The sequence below is a fragment of the Mustela nigripes genome, chromosome 3 (genome assembly GCF_022355385.1).
Source record: "Mustela nigripes isolate SB6536 chromosome 3, MUSNIG.SB6536, whole genome shotgun sequence".
Taxonomy (NCBI): domain Eukaryota; kingdom Metazoa; phylum Chordata; class Mammalia; order Carnivora; family Mustelidae; genus Mustela; species Mustela nigripes.
Window position 1 is genome coordinate 89,385,947 of NC_081559.1, and position 15,771 is coordinate 89,401,717.

The window sequence follows — 15,771 nt, forward strand, 5'->3', positions numbered from 1 at the left end:
CCACAATGCGATATCACCTCACACCAGTCAGAATGGCTAAAATTAACAAATCAGATGCTGGCGAGGATGCGGAGAAAGGGGAACCCTCCTACACTGTTGGTGGGAATGCAAGCTGGTGCAACGTCTCTGGAAAACAGCATGGAGGCTCCTTAAAATGCTGAAAATAGAACTGCCCTATGACCCAGCAATTGCACTACTGGGTATTTACCCTAAAGATACAAATGTAGTGATCTGAAGGGGCACATGCACCCGAATGTTTATAGCAGCAATGTCCACAATAGCCAAACTATGGAAAGAATCTCGATGTCCATCAACAGATGAATGGATCAAGAAGATGTGGTATATATACACAATGGAATACTATGCAGCCATCAAAAGAAATGAAATCTTGCCATTTGCGACAACGTGGATAGAACTAGAGTGGATCATGCTTAGCGAAATAAGTCAAGCGGAGAAAGACAACTATCATATGATTTCCCTGATATGAGGAAGTGGTGATGCAACATGGGGGCTTAAGTGGGTAGGAGAAGAATAAATGAAAGAAGATGGGATTGGGAGGGAGACAAACCATAAGTGATTCTTAATCTCACAAAACAAACTGAGGGTTGCTGGGGGAAGGGGGAAGGGGGGAGAGAGAGGGGAGTGGGGTTATGGACATGGGGGAGGGTATGTGCTTTGGTGAGTGCTGTGAAGAGTGTGAATCTGGCGATTCACAGACCTGTACCCCTGGGGATAAAAATATATTATATGTTTATAAAAAATAAAAATTAAAAAATTTTTTAAAAGATTATTAGCTAAGTTTTGGTGTAAATTGTTAATGATGAAAGTGCTGAGAGCAAAAAGGGACCCATTCCTGATAGAAGAACTTAATAAAAGTATTTAATTCTCCTTAGAGCCCTTTCAGGTGAAGATTATGCTGCCTCTTCCCCAAGTAATGAATACTTTTTCTGGTACCCAAAAATCTCAGTTATTTGCTATTTAATAATGTGCACATATATCTCTAATATTTTCCCAATAGATACAAAGCTCTGCTGCCATCACCTTTACCTTCACATAAATGACTGAGTTTATTATATGTTTGCGCTGAGTAACTCTTGAATACTAGTTACTCTTAGCAATTGAGGGTTTCTTTTTAACTCGTTTACTCAGTATTTGCACATTCCTTTCTTCAAAGAGTGCTAAATAGTGTTTGTAAAAGTTAATATGATTGTACTCATTTGGCCAATTATAGGTTCATTTTGTGTAATTACAATCCTCATATAGTACTTGACAGGAAATGAGAACAGACCTGAAAGACAGTGACGGATCACAGGATCACAGTATGCTACTTCTTTAGGACTGCAAAGACATATATGGTGTGATATTGTATTCAGAATTTACATGCCATTTAGTCAATATTGTTTATCATCATCAAAGGTTCATGTAGTACATCATAGAGATGCTGAAGAAAAGATTTCATGATGCAAACATTAATTTATAGTGGGGAAATTGTTACTATTATTTTATTTCTCCAGACAATATCAACATGTTTATGGAATCAGACCCAGTTGATAAATATAATTGAGCCTTGCTGTATGTTACAGACAGTCTCAGCTCCCTGACTTTATCCAGGTAGCTTCATCTTTGTGCCTCTAGGTTTCTCATCCGTTCACTAAAAAGAATAATACCTACATCATAGATTTCTGTAAGGCTCTGATAAAATAACACATGCAGGGGCGCCTGGGTGACTCAGTGGTTTAAGCCACTGCCTTCGGCTCAGGTCATGATCTCGGGGTCCTGGGATCGAGTCCCGCATCGGGCTCTCTGCTCAGCAGGGCGCCTGCTTCCCTCTCTCTCTCTACCTGCCTCTCCATCTACTTGTGATTTCTCTCTGTCAAGTAAATAAATAAAATCTTAAAAAAATAATAATAACACATGCAACAAGGTTAGTGATCTTCAAAGGTCCATGTAACTGTTAATTCTTAATAATTGTTAAAGTCCTCTGAAAAGACAATCTAATGTAATAGAAAAAGAACAAAAGAAGTTGACTGGTGCTGTGGTCATCATCATGCTAGAGCCACATGGGTATGATGACGTCAGTGAACCTTTCTAATTTTGCCAACCTCAGATGATCAAATGAAGGTATTTGGGAGAAATCTTTTTTAGCTTTACTTAATATACATAATTGTTATTAAAATCACTGGACACAAAAAGACATGCCATTACCTATTCTTACATAATTTTCTTTCTTGAATCATGCTAAAGGGATATCCAATAGGAAAAGACAGTGACAATGATATGAATTGATTATGAATGTTTTTCATTCTTCAGTGCAAATGCTGGCCTGGATTCCAACTGAAGGATGATGGTAAAACATGTGTAGACATTGATGAATGCTCCTTGGGATTTCCGTGTAGCCAGCAGTGCATCAATACATATGGGACCTACAAGTGCCTCTGTACAGATGGCTATGAAATACAACCTGATAACCCACATGGCTGCAAATCACTCTCAGGTATCGAACTGAACTTGTCCACTGATCCAACCACAATTACACATATGGATTCTGAGTTTTATAGCCATTCTTACTGAATTCACTCCCCCTTTCTGTGTGTGAGAAATCAAAATTCTTCCCTACTTCCCCTGACTTAGGAATCTGTCACTCTAATTTTGTGTGCTGTTCACAAACTATTGTGTTTGTTATAAAATTGCATTATGGTCTTGTGAATTACTAAGTGCTTTCTAGATTTTGAGAGTCCTCCGAAGTAAAAAGAGCTATTTCCTGCTGCATCACAGGTTCTTAGGAGCAAATTTGGCCAGGACTATCAAAAAGCCTATTGTGACTGTATTATAATAGTTTTTCCTTCTCCCCTATACCTTACACACTCATATATGTATGCCAAGGAGAAGAGGTCAATAATGGTAATGGCAATGATGATGGCGGCAACAGCAATAAATCAGCTAAATAGGACTATATAGGACTATTTGAATTCTTCCAGTGATTCGGTGAACATTATTAAACTTCTGTTTGTTCCAAGTAGTGTGTTTGATTTTGTGAATTAGACAATTCAGTAGAACATGGACCATAATTTTAAAACTATTACAATTCATTAGGGGAGAAAATTGCACATATTAAAATAATACAAAGCAATATAAAACAAATAATAACTGTTTAGATGAGCAAAAAATGACACCTAATATGTCTCTTACCCTCTTACTTTGAGTATAATGAATCAAATTAGCATTGCTAGTTTCTTATGTATATGCATATCATATACATGACACCATTTAAAACATTAGATATTTTATTTATTTACATAAAATAAATTCCAGGGACAGAAATTCTTAAAATCAGCTTTCAACTGGTTAAACCTTTGCACATTTTGAAGACAAAAAGTAGCCCTTTCAAAATTTTTTTTATTTCATATTTACTTAAGTATTCTTGAAATATTCATCACTGAATCAATTTGTGTATTATTTGGAGACTGCTTTTTTGCTGTTGTTGTTTGTTTGTTTGTTTTTGTTTTTGTTTTACCAAACTACTTGGTACATCATGCATTCAGTGCCTTAGGATAAGAAATAAAATCTCAAAACCAGTCAGTGTTTTTATTACCTTAAGCTTTTTGCTAAGGATGGTATAAAGGGGACAAATGCTAATGATTACAGTTTTGGTCTTATTATGTAATGTATCCATGCTGTAGCTGTTTCTCATTAACAGTAATAATTAGAAACTAATAATAATTTTAATACAAAAACTATTGATGAGACAAAGTTTAATACAAAAACTGTTGCTAAAGAGAGGAGAGATTCTTTCCAACTTTACTGAGATAGAGTTGACATAAAACTATGTAACTGTATTTTTAATTTTTTTAATGCTATGTAACTTTAAATCGTATAATGCATTGATTTGATACACTTATATACTGCAATATCATTGCCACCATAGTATTATGAACACCTCCATCACTTCACCTAATTACCATTAATTACCATTTCTTTTTTCTGGCAAAAGCATTTAAGCTCTACTCTCTTAGCAACTTTTAAGTATGTAGTAGTATTATTTATAATCACCAGGCTGTGCCTTTTATTCTCGGTTTTACTTGTCTTCTAACTGGAAGTTTGTACTTTTTAACCAACATCTCCCCATTTCCCTTACCCCTAATCCCTGGTAAACACCATTTACTTGTCTGTTTCTATGAGTTTGTTATTGTTCAGATTCGATGTATAAGTGATCTCACGTAATACTTGTTTTTCTCTGACTTATTTCACTTGGTATAATGTCCTCAGGGATCATCCAAGTTGTTGTACATGGCAGGATTTTATTCTTTGTCATGACTAAATAATATTCCTTTGTGTATAAGTCTGTGTAATATTACATATGCCTGTGATATAGAAAATATTTAATATAAACTAATATATTATTCATACATTGCATGTGATATGATATGCATATGTGTAAATACAAATATATAAATTAAAGATGCATTTGAATACAGATATCTATACATATAAACATATTTACACATATGTGTGTATATGTCACATCCTCTTTATTCAACTGTTGATGGATACTTAGGTTGTTTCCATGTCTTGAATGTTGTGAATAATGCTGTCATTAACATGGGAATGTAGATATATCTTTGTTACCCTGTTTTCAATTCCTTTGGCTAAATAACCAGCAGCGAGATTCTTGGGTCATTTGTTAGTTCTATTTTTAACTTCTTTAGAAACCTCCATACTCTTTTCTATAGTGGATTTACATTCGTACCAATAATGGACAAAGGTTCCCTTTTCTCACATCCTTCCAACACTGGTTATCTCAAGTTTTTTTGGTGATAGCTATTCTAATAGATGTAAGGTGATATCTCATTATGGTTTTAATTTGCATCTCCCTGATGATTACTGATGTTGAGCATCTTTTCATGTACTTGATGGCCATTTGTATGTCTTCTTTGGAAAAAATGTCCATTCAGATCCTCTGCTTATTTTTATTTATTTGTTTGTTTATTTATTCTCCCCACACAGAGAGAGGGAGGGTTGGAAAGAGAGGGAGATAGAGAATCTTAAGAAGGCTCCATGCCCAGCTCAGAGCCCAACACAAGGATCAATCTCACAACCCTGAGATCCTGACCTCATGAGCCAAAATCAAGAGTCAGATGCTTAACAGATGGAGCCACCTAGGTGGCCCTCCTCTGCCCATTTTAAAATCAATTTTATTTTTTTATCGATTTGAACGAGCTCTTTGTATATGTTCAATATTGACCCTAATATTAACATCTTATCAAATATATAATTTTCAAATATTTTCTCCCATTCCATAGGTTGCCTTTTATCTATGTTATTTCTTTTGCTGTGCACAGATTTTTAGTTTGATATATTTCTGCTTATTTTTGCTTTTATTACTTGTGGCTTTTTGTGTTGAGCCTAAAACAATCATTTCCAAGAACTTAATGGAGACTTTTCTCAATGTTTTCTTCTAAGAGTTTTATAATTTCAGGTATTACATTTGAGCAGTAAAGAACATAACTGCCTAAATATTAAGGTAGACCATAACTGACCAATTTCGTATTTATAAATATAGCTGACAAGAGATGGCAAGGCACCTTCAACTACACAGCCGACTCCCTTTAGTAGGGTTCAGTCTCAACTTACCATCAACACGAAGACTGAATGATTGGGGGTGCTGCCCTTGCTAATGGAAAGTGTCCATCATGTGTGGCACAAATTTCTAATCCCTGGCATGTAAAGTATGCTAAAATATAATATAGCGCCCTATGTATTATATATTTACTGTGAAACTACAAGATAAAAAAGAGGAATGTGATAATTTTTAACATAAATTTAACAGGACAATAACTCTATAACAATAAATGATTCATAATAAAATCCATATTAAATTGCATAAAGTGAATATCATTTTCATTGCCTTTTTTTTTTTTTCTAATTTCTCCTGACACTAAATTTGCTTATCAGGGACTAAATATATGACTTCATCTTAGAAACAAAGCTGTTTAAAAAAAGGAGTTTGAACAAAACTTTGATTGAATTGACCCAGGGTTATAAAAATCAAGGAGGTGGACAATATGAATTTAAATTATTCAGATAGGTATTCATATAAATGTGCTATACAAACTATCTTAATATTATTTATTTACATATCCAGTTTGTGGGGGGAGACACCTGGGTGATGCACTCAGTTAAGCATCTGACCCTTGGTTTTGGCTCAGGTTGTGATCTCAGGGTTGTTAGATTGAGCCCCCCGTCAGGCTCCACCACTCAGCAAAGATTCTTTATATCCCTCTCTCTCTCTAGAATAAATAAATAAATCCTTAAAAAACAAAATAAAAATCCATTTTGTTTCCCAAAAAAAATCAGTTTTAAGAGAAAACTGATCTAAAGTTTTAGAGAATCTTCATATATTTGGAGCATGGTCAGATTCTTACTATTATCTATCCTAGATTCTAGAGCAAATGAGATACTATAACATACTACAACAAATGAGATACTATAACATAAACATATTAGACAACCTATAAGAAGGAAATAAAGACCATTGATGACCATTAAAGGGCTTAAAAAGCCAGATTATAGGGTAAGGTAAAATTAATAAACAAAAATTATAAAATCCAGAGTTCCAAAAGTATCTAAGGGAAGTCTCTGGGCAGATTTAAAAAAGATAGATAGATAGGTAGATAAATAGATAGATAGATAGATAGATAGATAGATAGATAGATAGGCAGTGATACCCTTGATCTTCACCAAAGTCATTCTGACAGCATTAGCTGTTTATTTGATTATCAAGAATGACTTTTCTGATTATATGAATTAAATGTACTGTAGGTTCTAAAATAGGTGTAGTGTATTATTTCCTGAAACTCATTTAAAAAATCAGATTATGACAGCAGATATTTTCCACCAATTCTGAATAAATTAAATAATCAGCTGTTCATGAAAATTGAAGGGAAGAGAGGGATGCATTTAGAATTATCTGGATCTTCCATACTGCCTGGGTATTTGCTATCTTTTCATTTTATTATCAATTGAAATTTTCAGTGTGAATTTTTTTAACCATTAATCTACCAGAGGGCACTGAATTTAAATTTGTAATGCTGCAAAAACTGAAATTGAAACTAAGCAAAGTTGAAAACCGTACATATGAAATTTTAATTACATTTTGTCTTGGTATTTAGATGAAGAACCTTTTCTAATTCTGGCTGATCATCATGAAATAAGGAAAATTAGCACTGATGGCTCCAACTATACACTTTTAAAACAGGTATGACATTGTCATAATTATTTCATGTTTAATATGGGTACTCCAGATATGCATTAGAATTATAGAAATATCTCACAATTAAAATTTATGAAGCACTTACTTATGGACACATGCATGTATATATATAAGATTACCATAGATGTTATTTTATTTGAATTGTCCAGGTGATGTTTCCAACATGTTACATCACACCATATCTAAGAAAGAAAAAAAAACAAAAACAAAACAAAACAAAAAACAACAAATGAACAAATAAACAAACTAAAAAGACAACAACAAAAGCAAGGTTAATTAATGAAAGGGAAAACTATCTCAAGAAAAGCTAGATTAGAAAAAGCATAAAATTATCTTTAAAGTCTTTTTTATGTTACCCAAATTGTTTTTACCCCTTGGGATTTAAAAATTAATGCCTTTTCAATAATTTTCAGTTTCTGCTTATAGAACTAAGAAATAAAGTAGGATTGGTGATCTCTAGCTTTTAAAATTTAGAATTAGCAAGGGAGCAAAAATGTAATGGTAATCCAAGCATGGTTCAAAGGTTGTGAGGCACATATTTTCAGTCTTACCCTCTTCATCCCTCAACGTATCCACTCCAGGAGAGTCCAGGTTGATACGTTTTGATGTTTAAGTTCTATGATCAGAGTTTACTTATATATGTTATTTGAGATAAAAAGGTGTGATTTCCATTTTAGGACAGGACAGAAAACTCTGAATTGCTCACCTCAATTTTTATTTCTTGCAGTCTACAGTGAAAATAGCATAAAATCAAGTCACTAAAACTACAGTGCTTACTACATGGACTAGAGAAATCATATGCAGTTAGGTATACCATATTTTTAGTTGTCAGGAGAAATAGCTTCTTTGGGAAGGTTAAGTTGGTATATGTTTTACTACAAATGCCTTTTTGCCCCAGACCATATAATAGTGACATAAATATGTGAAAGTACTGTCTAGAACAAGTGTACCAAAAAAAAGAAAAGAAAAGAAAGGGACATTTCTTGTTCTTATAATATGTTTGTGCCAGCATTAGGCATAGGCAAAGAAGGCCATTCATGTGGTGATTTTTCAGCATAAGGAAAACTTACTTAACTACAACTATTTTTGTCACTGACTGAAGGATTCCTCCACTGCCATTGCCAGTTTCATTCATTTTTCTTAAGAATTTAGTTTCATTTTAAGTGAAAATATTCATTAGCAATGGGACACTAACTCTCCCTGACAGTTGGATTTTCCGGTTTTCCTTTAAGTCACAGATTGAAGATGAAACGTTCACATAAAAATCTAGATTTCAGGTTACTTCTGAAAATAAATAGGAAGGTATAGCAGTACTGGGCTCACATCCTTGAATGTCCACAATCCAAACTCTGTAGCAGTTGACGCTTTGATGTAGAGGCCAACACTCTCCAATTCACTGGAGTCGTCAGACTTCCTGCGCACTCGTCACGCGTATACTTGTTCATGAATGTCTGTGAGGTTTAGATTCTTGCTCTTGAGATTAGTGTGCCACCAACATTCACTGTAGCATTAGAGAGAAGAATCTCTCATTGTGAACCCTGCAGAGACTGGGAAAAATGTAAAATATTTTCATGTTGTTTATAAAAACTAAACACAAATCTATTTAAAATATAAGAATTAGACCACTATCTCTTTAAGAGATGCATAAAGTAAGAATAATAATGATATATATAAAAATCATATATATATATATGAAACAATTCCAGAGAAAAAGTTTTAGCATATATAAATGTGAAAAATGTTTGCAGTCCAAATGGCTTTCTACATTATTTAACTTAATTCTTTTTTTCTATGCAGCCTAATTTTAAGCTTATAACAAAGTTACAAATTCCTGAAAATCATTTTTTTCTTTTGGAGTAGGTCTCTATATCCCCTCTAAGCCTCTCTATACATTTAAAGTTGAATGTGCCAGCCATTGATTTCCTCATACAATCTCAAAAAGGGACATGCTTATTTTCTCTTTACTGGATTGCTTTTGTTTGTTTGTTTAGCATTTCTTCCTTTTAGATTCTGCTATCAGAAAAGGAGAAAGTTCTTTCTTTAGAACACTCTGTGTATAAGCTCAATTGAACTAATAACTAAAATAACAACAGTATTTATTGACTTCATGAAGACCATAACAGAGCTTCAATGACATCTCCTTGCTTTATTTTCCAACCCTGTGACTTAGGACATTTCTCCAGTATCCCTTTTGTCTTTTTATGGATAATATGTTACCAGAGATTGTTCTTAATGGAGCAAAATTATTTTTTTCTGTATGCATCATTTAAGTCTCTTTCATATACCCAGATTTCTTTAATATACGTGTTCAGATAGAACTTCTTTCCTGATATGGTTTTCGACTATTGCCCTTCACTAGTACCTAAGTGGGGGTGACTATCAGATGGTTTTCTTCGTGTAGTGTTTATGGAAATGAAGGGGGAGTGAGAAAAAAGAGGAAGCTCGTGAGGACTCTGAACATCTGTTTATTTCGAAAGCATTTATTAATGTGACCACTGAGCAAGGAAATAGACACACAAAAAGCTAGACAGAATCCTTACATCCAGTTTTGCCTGCAGTCTGTTTGGAATATGTCATTTCTGTCAGGGGTGATATTTTAAACTACAATTCATTAGAGCATTATAGGAATTTTCAAGGAGTTCTAGGCAGTAGAAACAGGTTTTTGGCTTTTTTTTTTTTTTCCTCAGAGATTTCTGTCTACCTGTGCAGAATAAAGTAAAAAACGGAAGTAATTATCTCCTCATATTTCTCTCAGTCAAAATAAGTGAAAAGACATCCTTGCCTTAAGTTTGGGAGGATTTTTTTGGTGTGTGTGTAGGTGATTAAGAAGAACAATTACCATATCTTGATTTTTATTCTCTCTGTTGTAGTCTGTATGAAGCATTACAGTGAAAAATTATAACAACTGGTAGATTATTTTTTTACTCTATGTATTCTAAATTATAGTGGTAGCTTGGCCAGCTATAACTTAAATTCATATACCACATGCATAAAGAAAATGTACTGTAATAACATGGATTTGGGAAGTAAAATGCATTAATCAAGTATTAATTTGATTAATTTAAGAGCTTTAATCAAGTGGTTTTCCTGTTATCCAATTCAATCCTAGTAGTGGTTTTTACTCCAGTAAAATTGCATTGGGAAACAAAACACAATTTCCTAAATTAATCATCTTGAACCAAAGGGTGCAAATCTTCAGCTATAGAAATGAAAGAAGCAAATAGGATTTTGATGAAACCAATTTTCAGCTTTAAAACCACTGGGATGACTCTAGTGTTTAGACATTATTTTGACCATGCCCTTGGCTGTTTTAATGTTCCTTGCATATGATTCTGCAAAGAGAAAATTGCAAACTTTTCTGTGGGGATTAAGGGTAAAGCTGTAGAAAACTACTATTGGAGTGAATTCATTAAACTCTGTACAGAACTTGGAATATACTCAATTTATATTTTAAAACTTCATAGACCACTTCCCAGATATGTATGCTAAAGTGCACTGTTAAGGAGTCCCAGTTTTTAGCTTGTGAATGAATATTTAACAAATCTTTTCTTTCTGTGATTGATTTTTTAAGCATTAATGGTCATTATTTTTGATTAGTAATATCAGTAAGAAATAAACTTGTGTTTATTCACCTGGGTGAGGTGAAGAATTTAGAGACTATCATGTGTACTTATGTCTCTTATTTATGACCAATGACAAGCAGTTCCAAACTGTCAGGCTATTTCAGGTTAACTTTGTAATCTGGGGCAGAGGAAGGAGATTGTTTATGTTAAGCCAAATAAAAACATAAGACTTGAAACTATGACTTTTATATCATTATCACTAGAATTCAGCCCTGCTGAGAGAAAAAAAAAATCCATATTTGCCAGAAACTTCTCTGAATTGCTTCTATAACTCAGCCATCCTCAGTCTTCTTTAGACCGTTAGAAAGAAATAAAATATGAACAGTAATAATTTAGCCTTGGCCTGAGTCTTATAAAAGAGTATATAAATCTAATGCAGGGTCATTATATCTGCTTTTGAATTGGGGGAATAGATCTGGAAATTACCAGATGTGGTAATTATCATCCTTCCTTTCCCTCCCCCTCCAACAAACCAAAATAGCTAATCTCCCTGAAGGTGCTAATCCTTACCCATAGGATGATAGCTACTTATAAATGACCCCCAAAATAACTTGAGTCTTAATTATAATTTTAGGTTGACTGTAGATATAAGCAAGTTTACAACAGATATAATGGTATGGCTCTCTAGGGCTTTGCCAAATGTCTATAGTGTCAATTATTTTTAATACATAAAATTCATATATTAATAACTATCCAAGCCTTAAAAATGAGTTAACACAAAGGAAATCCTGATCCAAGTTTTGTTAGTCCATTGGCGTAGTAAATCTATGAGCGCTGACAAACGGTCAGAATTAAATTAATCCCTCAAAATCATTTGAATAATTCAGCACCTAAAAAAGATTTCCCGATCCTGATGTACAATTCTCAAATCAAATCTGTCAAAAGACATACCCATCACACCATAGAACTGTGGTATCCAGAAACCTATCAGTTGGATTCGTGTTCAGTTTTCTTACCTTCTGAAAAAGACAAGAGTCTGAAGGCAGGCATTCCCTACTCTTTCTATGTGGAATAAAAAGATGTTGACCACCCAGTTCCTCTTTAGTCAAATACTGACAACTCTCCTAAGATTATAAATTTTAAATTCTGACATGGCAGTCTCTTGACTGAAGGGCCTTTGGAAGCAGGAAGAAACAAAATGAGACAGCTGATTTATCTTGTTGAGACAAATGATTTTGGACAAAGTCAATTCTAAACCTTCTTTTCTGACTGATCAGATGGCTACCCAGGGCTCATCTTCAATCTTCAAGGATCTTTGGCCTTTCCAATTTAGATCTACTCTCCTTTCTGGCTATTCTACAACAGATAATAATGACATTAAATTAATACTTTTTAATATTAACCTAAAGTGAGAGTCTTTCACTTTATCTCCCTAAAAGCAGATTTTTTTCCCACTCAGTACTGGATATTTACTTAAATCTTTATCTATAAGTAGTCCAAAATTTTTGTGACCTGCATGGAAAGTATTTTCAAATGAATTATGCAATATCTTAAGTGTATGGTACAGAGAAGATATAAACATAAAGTGCTTTTAAAAAGAATTGGTCACAAGTGCTCTTCATTGTAATAACTATAACTATTTAGGTTCAAAGGAAGATAGTGGTTCTTATGAAATAAAACAAAACATTTTAAAATAATTTCTATAAACTATTATTCAAACATATCCTTTTTTTATTTATAGGGATTAAACAATGTTATTGCTATAGATTTTGATTACAGAGAAGAATTCATCTATTGGATTGATTCTAGCCGACCCAATGGCAGCCGCATAAATAGAATGTGTTTAAATGGAACTGACATTAAGGTAACTGCATGTTACAGTGATGGGATTATTGGATATTTTATTGGTATATCTGACTTGAATAGAAAACACTATTTCATGGTAAAAATACGACGCATAGAATGTATTAGGTTGATTTGAATTTCACATTTGTACAGTGTTAATACATACTTTAAATATGAAATATGAGGCTTTTTAATCCATATGTTTCATTATAACACTACTTCTTGCAATAAGATAGAAATCAAATTGGGAAAATAAAATTCGGAACTTTATTCACAACCTTACAAAATGTGAGGAATGCTTTTGGCTTGAATGATTAGTGCCTGACCTGCAATTGTGTTGATTTATATAAAAGGCAAAGTTGAGTCTGAGAATCTGTAATTGAAAAATTTAATTACTAGACTCTAGATTGAAATTATAGCTCTATTAAAATTAACCTTCAATACAAGGAAATAATTTAATGCATTTCTGTAAAATCATGAATGTTCTGATCAGACAGCATCATAATTAAATATATGTCACATTCTAGATATGAGCTAGTTGGCACTATTTCTGAGTTATCTTGAGTTTCTTGTTCTGCTGAAGTGAGCACTGTGTTACCTTGTGTTTTAAAATAAAATTATATGAAAAAATAAAATAATTTTTGTTGCTTATATGAAGTAAAATATATTATAAAGACATCTAAATTCAAGTACAAAGAACGTATCAATTACTTTGACTCTTTTTGTAGCCGTCTCTAATATCATACAGAAATTTTTAGTGGAAACAATCATTTTTGAAAATATTAATAAAATCTTGAAATATGTTTATGCAATACCAAGACAACCAGTGTGATTGTATTTATATATAAACTTTATATATTTATGGGATAAACTGATAATTTTAAATGAAATACCAGTTTGTTTATAGAAACAGATGAATTTTGTCTTTTTTAATTCTTTGACTATTGACCCAAATTTGATCATATTTTTTTACATTTAAATTTTTGGTTTCCTTTATATTTTTTAATATCTTTTAATATTCTAAAGGATTAATTATCTACTGCCTTGGGACTACTGGCACATTAGGATCTTAAATCATGTCATAACATAGGGTCACAAAATGAATCATATTTCTATTGAGATAACTAATTCACTGATTTTCATGTAAATTGTCAGCCATGCCAATTTTTTTAAAGGTAGAATTTGGAAGAAAGAAGAAAAGATATCTTGCAATTCAGTACAGTGGATTGATACCATTAGTTTCTGAAAATGCTATTATCTTCACTACTGACAACATTAGGGAAAGAATAACTATGAAATTTGATTATTGTTTTCTTGTTTCTAATATATAACCATTGACTGCTGTATAGCCCCAAATTCAGTTTCTCCTTTCACATAATCCTCAAATCATTGAGAACTCAGAAATAGCAGTTTTACAGAATCTTTGGTTATTTTATATGCATCATGTTTATACATACAAAGCTTATATCCTTATTATAGCTGATACTGACATGGGTTAGAATGAAGTGCAGCAGTCATATGAATTTCACTTTTTTTGTTTAGGTTGACATAAGGTATATTTTCGTTTATATATATATTTTTTTACTCTTGTTGTAGTAGATAATTTGAATAGGGCAAGGCAAGAGCAGTTAGGAAAGTAGAGAATGCCATAAAAATATCAATAATTCTGTGTGTATGTCTTTGTGTGTGATAGAATTTCTCCCCCCAGTTTTCAGAAGACGATAAACTATAACAATAATGTCATCAACAAATTTGTAACTGCCCAACAGTTTTTTATTTTGGTGTTTATTTCATAACTCTATATGTCATATTTAGGGGCCTGATTCAGATATTGTAATTCCTTGCATCACAAATTAGTAAGTAATTTTATTAGGGTAAACATGTTCTATGTTTTATGTTTAGATTCTATTTCTAATGTTTAAGTAGAATTCTATTATCTCTGTAAAAATCACAAAGCAGTTGCTCAGTTCTTAAACTAGGTATTTACATTGTTAACTTTTAAATTCTTACCTTGTTAGGTAGTGCATAACACAGCTGTCCCCAATGCACTTGCTGTCGATTGGATTGGAAAAAATCTCTATTGGTCTGACACAGAAAAGAGGATCATTGAAGTATCCAAACTCAACGGTTTATACCCTACTATACTTGTTAGCAAAAGGCTGAAGTTCCCCCGGGACCTGTCTTTGGATCCTCGAGCTGGGTTTGTAACAAACATTGAAAATCTTAAATTAAAGATTGAAACTGTGGATTACATTCAATGTGGTAAATCCTATTCTGTAGGTTTTAACATGAAAACCAAGATGAAGTGTAATGTGTAGACATTCTTACTGGGAAGTCAAAAATAGGAATGTGACTACCACAGTGAAAAAGAAAAACATTTAAAATGATGAGATTTTGTAGCAAGTATTTTTAAAAGTTTTAAATGCAACTGTTTTTCTAAGTAATCTATAAATGTAGTGGAAATAAATAAAATGTGCAGATTTCTCTAATTTTAATGCCTTTAAATCTTGGAGGAAAAGAAGCGATTGTGGTTGGTCATGAATACAGATGATATAGTTCCTGTACCACTTTAGGGCAAGAGACATAAGTATTGTCCATGAATAATAAATAACAAGTACATTATCCATGCATTCCAAAGGGATAGCAAAATGGAAATACTGAGAAAGATCCATATTGGAGCTGTGTTTGAGTTGCATTTCATTGTAAGAAAGGGGAATAAGTCATTGTAAGGGTTAAGGACAGCAGGCTAGAGATTCCAGATAAGGGAAGAACACACAATAAGGTGTCAGAATTTAGGAGTCAAAGTCAGATATGTGGCTGCTAAAGTTCTGTAGACTATGACCATTATAATTCACTTTTAATTGTGTTGTTTGGTAAAGAAGGCATGCCTTTCCTTTTTTTTTTTTTCCCCTCCCATTATAATTTAGAGTGATTACATACTCCAAAATGATCTCTGTAGAAGTTCAAGCTTCTTAATGTGCTTGTTAAAAGAACAAATTTAGAGAAAATGTGATTCTTTAAAATAGGACACATTCACAGTAACAAGTGTCATGATCACAGTAGTGCTCTAAATTTTCTGCTGTATAAATTAAT

At 32.9% G+C, this 15,771-nt stretch overlaps 1 protein-coding gene across 1 annotated transcript in view; it reads left to right on the top strand.

Moving 5' to 3' along the window:
- LRP1B (LDL receptor related protein 1B) overlaps positions 1–15,771 on the top strand; it is a 2,002,169-nt gene that overhangs the window by 1,746,615 nt on the left and 239,783 nt on the right. Inside the window, exons 57-60 of the mRNA XM_059394361.1 lie at positions 2,311–2,494; positions 7,170–7,255; positions 12,575–12,697; positions 14,697–14,878. Coding sequence (XP_059250344.1) covers positions 2,311–2,494; positions 7,170–7,255; positions 12,575–12,697; positions 14,697–14,878 — 575 coding nt within the window. The remainder of the gene's footprint in view (positions 1–2,310; positions 2,495–7,169; positions 7,256–12,574; positions 12,698–14,696; positions 14,879–15,771) is intronic.